This window comes from Silene latifolia, chromosome 6 (assembly GCF_048544455.1).
Source record: "Silene latifolia isolate original U9 population chromosome 6, ASM4854445v1, whole genome shotgun sequence".
NCBI lineage: Eukaryota > Viridiplantae > Streptophyta > Magnoliopsida > Caryophyllales > Caryophyllaceae > Silene > Silene latifolia.
Window position 1 is genome coordinate 16,726,946 of NC_133531.1, and position 8,478 is coordinate 16,735,423.

General features: G+C 35.3%; 1 protein-coding gene across 1 annotated transcript; it reads left to right on the forward strand.

Annotated features, from left to right (window-relative positions):
* The first annotated feature begins 7,374 nt into the window (after positions 1 to 7,374).
* LOC141587619 (uncharacterized) lies at positions 7,375 to 8,109 on the forward strand. Its single transcript, XM_074409094.1, has one exon. It carries the CDS (start codon positions 7,375 to 7,377, stop codon positions 8,107 to 8,109), a length of 735 nt encoding a protein of 244 aa, XP_074265195.1.
* Positions 8,110 to 8,478: the final 369 nt, after the last annotated feature.

Genomic DNA, 8,478 nt, shown 5'->3' on the forward strand with positions numbered 1-8,478 from the left:
ATGTATTATTGATAAAATGTTCGTCGTTTTCGAATGATTACATTAATCGGTACTTATAGTACTCGAAAGCATCTGAACACAATCACAATATCTTCTAATACTAGTAATATAATAACTTATTCAATATTATCGATATTATTCTGATTACGATATATTATATCGTAATCTTCTCTAACATCCCCCCTCAAACTCATGGTAATTTTGAAAAAATTTCCATGAGTTTGCACACAAAGAACAAAAAAAGGTAGGAAGAAAAAGTTCAATTTCTTCGACCTCCAATCTTCAACACATCGATAGGAACGGGAACGTTGTCGTTTTTCGAACCCGTCAAAATATCAAACGATCAAAATTTTCGAATTCGTAGAATTTTTATGGTCAAGAACGCCGCAATTTTTCGAACTTGACTTCGTTAAAAAAACGGAAAATATCCGTCATATCAAATTGATGGAGAACTCGTCTGTACTCCTAATGAAGGAATTGAACTAAGTACATGGCATGAAAGTTGAAACCACGTCCCGTTATTCCAGGTTTCATGGCATGAATAGAACTTTTTTTTTCTTCTTTCCTAATCAAGCCATTTACTACGTATCATGAGAGTAAAGGCCTTGAAATTTGATTTTTTTTTTTTAATTGAAACAAAAGAACAGATTATCACGATGAAATCCCGCCGGAGGGCACCATAATTCATAAGTCCCTCCGGCAGGGCAGCAGAAGATCGTTTTTAGGCCTCAGGAGCGTGAGGCTCTGATACCATATTAGAAATGGAGAGGGGAAAATGCATAAAGAGAATCGATGTATTATTGATAAAATGTTCGTCGTTTTCGAATGATTACATTAATCGGTACTTATAGTACTCGAAAGCATCTGAACACAATCACAATATCTTCTAATACTAGTAATATAATAACTTATTCAATATTATCGATATTATTCTGATTACGATATATTATATCGTAATCTTCTCTAACAACATTCCCGTTAATCTCATATACCTAAAGCCTTCTTATCTTCTGATTATATATCCGCGAAAGTGGTAATTAGGCCCCTTAACTCTGTTCAATTGTGAAATTAGGTCCCATAAGTTTTATTTGGAGCAATCAAACCCCTTAAGTTTCACCAAACGTGAAATTCAACTCCATTTTCATAATTTTCACCAAATTCTTATATTAATATCACTTTTAATACAATTTATCAAATATAAAATATATTTTTTTATAATTTTAGAACTTTTATATTTATATTAAATATTGAGAATTATTTTATTTTGAATTTTATAATATATAGACAATTTATTATATATGTATGAATGTTATATAAATTATAAATAATTTACTAAATATGTATGTAAAAGTGTTCTTCAATGATTAATAAATTATGTAAAAATTCGTAAAGTTGCAATAGTAATTTTTAGTTATTTAATAAATTATTTAATACCAATATAAATTGTTTTTAATTAAAATTCTTGTGTAAATTTAAAAAATGGGGTTGAATTTCACTTTTGATGAAACTTAAGGGGCTTGATTGCTCCAAATAAAAGTTATGGGGCCTAATTTCACAATTGATCATAGTTAAGGGGCCTAATTACCACTTTCGCGATTATATATCTCTCAAATTCACAATAATCACTTGTATTCTCTCAAATTTTCTTCCAAATTAGAATAACCATCTAACAAAAGTTCCAATTATTATTATTTTTTTAAACAAATCAATAAAAACTCATCAATTTCTTGTCTAAAGGAGTAAAGGGTAACTAGGAGAAATATCAGGTAAATTTTTCTTTTAATTTTATGACTTTGGTTGAATATTGATTAGATGTTGATTAAAATTTTCTTTTAATAAAGGGTAACTAGGAGAAAACTTATCAATTTTTTGTCTAAAGACCATAACTTATGATTGAATATTGATTAGATGTTTGACCATTTTGGTTTGTGCATTGCGACTCTCACAAAAATCTAACAACTAATCTTATTTAGGTTAGTTCGTTGCAAGAGAGATTTAATGGACTAGCATTGATTAGCCATAGGGAGATTTATTGAAGAATGTTGATTATGAAAGTTTAATTGAAATTTTTGCTTAAAAAAAAGCTCGGAAGAGGCTACTTTTCAAGTAAAAATGAGGTTATAACGAACAAGGACGAGAGATATTATCAAATTTTACGTCTATGCAATTGTTTTATACAAAATGAATAATCGACACTATATTTAATTTATTGGCTATATAGAGTAATTAAGAGGCTATTTTTGGTTTGTGCCTCTACTATTTCTAAGACGCCCAACATTTGTTAAGATTATAAAGGGGGAGAGAATTGCATAAATGATTTGTATTGATAATAGCTGTGTTATTGATATAAGTAGAATGATCGGTATTTATAATACCTTACATGAAACTCTAAGCATTACTAAAACCCTAGAGACAGCCAGACGTAGCCGTCACTACTAAACCCTAATGGGCCTAATATCATTCTAATACCCTCCCGCAATCGTAAAGGCAGTAAGTAGTACGAACTTTACGATTGGAGAAATACAAAGAAAATATAAAAAGAAAAAATGAAATCTTCAATCTTCATCTTTTTTTTATCTTCATCAATCATCTACGTCTTCGAAAAGTGGTAAGATAAACGAGTATAAAGACTCGCTAGAAATTTATTCGAACAAGAACGTTAATTTTTTCGAACTTGTCGAAAGTATGAGTTAATTTGCAGGAACCCTAATCGAACCTGACAAATTTCAATAAAACGGAAAATTATCCGTCAATTTTAAGATCTGGAGAACGTTGATTTTTTCGGACTCCAAATAAATCAAGTACCACCTTAAACGACGTTAAATGATTTTAATAGAATTTCAAATAAGAGTAGATTATCACTTTTCTTGATCACATGGCAGTATTCATGTCCATGGATCTATCGTTAATTTGGAAATTTCCATCCTCCATGAGATGCACACTTCAAACGTAAAAAAATAGGGGAAAGTTTTTATTTATTTTTTTATTTTTTGAACTAAAATAATTTGTGTAAACAATTGACAACGAAAATCCTGTCGGTGAGCGTCATAATTTCACCCACCGGCAAGATAGCGGAAGCGTATTTAGAGACCTCAAGAACAAGGCTCTGATACCATGTTAAAAATGGAGAGAAGATGAATTCATAAAAGATACTACGTAATTGTTATTCGTTGTGTTATTGATATCAATAGAATGATCGGTATTTATAATACCGTACAGAAAACCTAAGCGTATCAAAACCCTAGAAAATAGCCGGCCTTAATGGGCCTAGTATCCTAATACCCTCCCGCAATCGTAAAGGCAGTACATAGTACGAACTTTACGATTGGAGAAATACAAGAAAAACATAAGAAAAAACATTCTTCGTCAACTTCTCCATCTTCATTTTTCATCTTCATTTCCTCAAGGTTGGCAAGATAAACGAGTATAAACTCGTCATAACTTAACCCTAATGATATTCGGCCCTAATGGGCCTAATATCCTAATACCCTCCCGCAATCGTAAAGGCAGTACATAGTACGAACTTTACGATTGGAGAATTACAATAAAATCAAGATAAAATTAAAATAAGAAAAATCAATCTGATGTGAAATAAAATGCGGAAGCGGATTTGTTTGGCTGAAACAGTCGGAGTGACTGTTCATTTTATGAACTTGAGGTTCCATTATCGTAAAATACACAAATAAAGAGTAACAAGGATAAGCAGACACCGAATTACACCTATAATTCGATGAAAGAGATTGGCTAACCAAGACCTATTGGTTCCAATCGAGCGATAGATAGGAAACGCGTCCTAAATAATCACTAGTTTTGAGTTATCGCAACAACCCGATGAAATTTGTTTAACACAAACAAAAGTCAATTTTCTTTATCAAAATTCTTGTCTGCCACTAATACAAGATGGAAGCCTTTAAATAGTAGAATTTGGCAAGGCAATTCTAACGCCTAAATTCATTTTGTAACAGCTAAATGAAAACAATGATGACCCAAATTAAAGACCCATAATGACTCCTTAAATCTAGTATACTAATGGTCTTCTAAGAGCAAATAATAAGTATGAATTTAAATGGTATCAACCCAATAACTTAAACATGCTAATTAACTACCAATTTAATGACCGACCCGTATCATATTCGCATCATACCCTCTCCCTTAGAAAGGAATTGTCCTCAATTCCTGTGGACTCCCTTGCCTGTATACCATTTACTTGACTTGTTTGTAACGACGCGTTGTGCCCGTGCTATCCTCTTCACTTGAGTCGACCCTATTACTTCCAACGGACTTGACTCGACTTACCCAAAAATTCGTTGTTCCGCCTCTGTTTCTCTTTGAATATGGATTCAAACCAATCCAATTGGTGTTCGGGTTGTAATAATGGTTGACAGCTCGGCGTTCCGGGTTAACCCTTTTAAGGACGAATTTCATGCTTCCGGTTTTAATAAGTCGATACTTAACTTTTGCCCTACATTTCTCGACCCTTGTCGTTGCCTCTGCTTGCTTCCTTCCGACAATGGAGCTTTGATTGTATGGCCTTGTAACGCTGGACTTGGAAACACCCCTGAAGGCGGAAGTCGGGGGGTGCGGGTCATTAGTGTCGAGGCCAGAGACGAGCCACCCTCCTTGGCAGTTCTCTCGGACAGGTTGCAGCTCGGAGAAATGAAAAACCCCATCTTCATAACTCCTTTTGACGCATGGATTCGGCCCAATCCAAGGCGGGTGTGGCCAAGCTTCGGACTCCCTCCATTCTTTGTCCCAGTCTATTGGTGACGAAATCAACCAATTCGACGGACAATCTTGTGCTAAATGGTGGCCATCGCATATACGACACCCAACATCTAACATGGCTTGTAAATCATCATCAAAGGGATTTTCGCTTTTAACCCGCTTAAGAACAAACTTGGGATTGCTATCTCGTTGAGGAGTGTCTCTAAACGCCTCACCCTTTTCTCCAATGCCTTCCACCTCTTCTCGGCATTGTGACGAGTGACCATGTTCTGTGTACCCTGCCATGGAAGCCCTTCGAACTACCCTCGGGCCGCGGTTCACCTCTGCTCCTGGTTCGTTGTTGTACTGTAATGGCACAACCTGGTTGCGCACGCTGAGTTGCCCCATAATGGGTGGTGTCCCATCATCGTAAACATCAAAGACAGGAGGTAAATCGGGATTAAAAATTCCCCCCTTTGGATCGTCTTGAAATGAGGTCATCAAGAGCCGAGGCTCTGATACCAAATGATGTGAAATAAAATGCGGAAGCGGATTTGTTTGGCTGAAACAGTCGGAGTGACTGTTTATTTTATGAACTTGAGGTTCCATTATCGTAAAATACACAAATAAAGAGTAACAAGGATAAGCAGACACCGAATTACACCTATAATTCGATGAAAGAGATTGGCTAACCAAGACCTATTGGTTCCAATCGAGCGATAGATAGGAAACGCGTCCTAAATAATCACTAGTTTTGAGTTATCGCAACAACCCGATGAAATTTGTTTAACACAAACAAAAGTCAATTTTCTTTATCAAAATTCTTGTCTGCCACTAATACAAGATGGAAGCCTTTAAATAGTAGAATTTGGCAAGGCAATTCTAACGCCTAAATTCATTTTGTAACAGCTAAATGAAAACAATGATGACCCAAATTAAAGACCCATAATGACTCCTTAAATCTAGTATACTAATGGTCTTCTAAGAGCAAATAATAAGTATGAATTTAAATGGTATCAACCCAATAACTTAAACATGCTAATTAACTACCAATTTAATGACCGACCCGTATCATATTCGCATCACAATCTTCATCGACTTCTTCGTCTTCATTATCCATCTCCGTCTTCGCAAGGTTGGTAAAATAAACGAGTATTAAGACTCGTTAGAAATTTCTTCGAACAAGAATGTTAAGTTTTTCGGACTTGTCGAACATCAAATAATTTGTTAGGAACACTAATCGGACCTAAACAAATTTCAGTAAAACGGAAAATTATCCGTTAATTTAAAGTTAGGAGAACGCTAAGTTTTTCGAACTCCAAATAGATCGGAACCACCATCATGGTGATTAAAGTTACGTAACTCGCCAATCAATTTAAATACCACCTTAATCGAAGAAAAGAATTTTAAATCAAAATAAAGAAAAAATAGGGACGAAGTGGTGCCCCTGCCACATCGATAAGATGATGATGATTCTTGACTATTGTACCTAATGACAAATCCTACGTAGTGTGAATTTTTTTTTATTGTTTGTGGTTGAAAATCCTACCGGTGGGTGTAAATTTCCGGCCACCCACCGGTAAGAAAGCGGAAGCGGTTTATAGAGACTTCAAGAACGAGGCTCTGATACCATGTTAAGATTATAAAGGGGGAGAGAATTGCATAAATGATTTGTATTGATAATAGCTGTGTTATTGATATAAGTAGAATGATCGGTATTTATAATACCTTACATGAAACCCTATGCATTACTAAAACCCTAGAGACAGCCAGACGTAGCCGTCACTACTAAACCCTAATGGGCCTAATATCATCCTAATAACATTACATCGATAGCTTAAGTTAAAGACTACCCTAATTGATGAACTACATGAAGTGGGAGTGACCCACGTATAATGCAAACTAAATGCAGTTAACTTAATTATTAACAAAATGCTATTTATTAGGCATATTAGTCAACTTATATATCTATGTACTAGTTCATATGACTAATAATTGATTTTTTTTTTTTTTTTACTTTTAGAAAAAACACATTATTGTTGTGTAAACAATGAAGAACAAGAAGGCCAAAACTCGGCAAACAACTAGCAAAACAATGAAGAACAAGAAGGCCAACAAGAAGGCCAAAACTTGGCAAACAAATAGCAAAACAATGAAGAACAAGAAGGCCAAAACTCACGAAACAACTAGCAAAACATCGGAAAAAAGTTCACCCATGATGTCGGTAAAAACAGATTACGTTTCACCGAATTGGTGACTCAAATTCTCACAAATTTGCGTGTGGAAACCCTAATGAGATTCAGATGCGTATGTAAATTATGGCGCTCCATCATCGATCACCCTAATTTTGTTTCCATGCATCTTAACTACACCCGTGTTTGTCGCAACAAGGATAAATTATTATTCGCCCTTAAGAGATTGGGACTATCTGGAGCAAGAGGGTGCTCATTGACAGTTCTTCAAAGTGATACTCTTAAAACAAACGATCGCATTTTTAGAATATCGGATATATATGGATACTACATTTTAGGGGCTTGTGATGGGTTACTCCTAGTGCGACGATATGGTCCTCCTTGTTACAAGAAAGAATTAAGATTGTGGAACCCTAGTATTCACAAATCATTAATTCTTCCCACGAACCCACTTCCCCCCAATTTGATCAGCGATGCTATGTATATTTTTGGGTTCGCCCCTGGTAGCAAGGATTATAAAGTGGTCGCAATCACATTTCGACAAAATGATGAGGGTAATGAGACTAAGAAGATGTATGTTGCAGTTTATACACTTAGTGATCAACAATGGACCGTTAGAAATGATGGGTTGAATATTGATCGTTCGTATCTTCAGAGTTTGTTTAAGGGTAATAATTGCCTCAGTAGTAAATCAAATACGATTTACTTTCAAGGAGCCGCACACTGGCTCGGAAATAATCTACATGGGGATATTTACGAGCAGAGTAATCAATCAACTCATCTTGTTTCCTTTGATTTTGACACGGAAAAATTCACCTTTTCGGAACTGCCCTTTGCTTCGTACGAAGAAGACTCATCAAGGGTTCTGTTTCTTCGAGGGGAGTCACTAGCTATTTTCAGTATTTCTTCGGTAAGTTCCAGCATAAGGGTGCTGGAAAATGGTGTGTGGACTCTGCGGTTTTTTGGATCTTCAAGTGACGATGGATATAAATTATTCAGCTCCTACCCCTTTAAGTACTCGAAGGAAAAAGTGTTCTATTGTGAGAGTGATGGTGGCCGTCTTATTTGTGGGAAAGATTTCTACAACATTGCTACTTGTCAAGTCCGACAGTCAGTACAATCGAAGAGCAAGTATATAGAATTGGAAACGTATTCAGAGAGCTTGCTGTTATACAAGGGATACGGAGCCAAGGATCTGATGTCGTTCTCTTGAATAAGAGAATAGTATGAAGATGGATAATGAATATGGCAATTTCTACTCTTTGCTATTGTTTTTTCATGATTATTTTAGCTTTTTCTGGTTTTAATATCTTGGATTTGTTGCTGTTGATTGTTGGCTACAAAACAGAAGGCATCAGCTGCATTATTGTTTTAAGACTTCTTTACTTTCCCCTAATGTTTTTATTATGTCTTGCTGAATAGAGTTATATACTTACGGAGTAATGGAGTATATTTGAAGTATAGCTAGTCTTGCTATAGACGGATATATCCGTCTATAGCTAAACACAGGTTAAATAGCTTGAAAGTGATGATATTTTTGGCCCTCACCACCCCACTTGTTACTTGTCCTGTAATGAAGAAA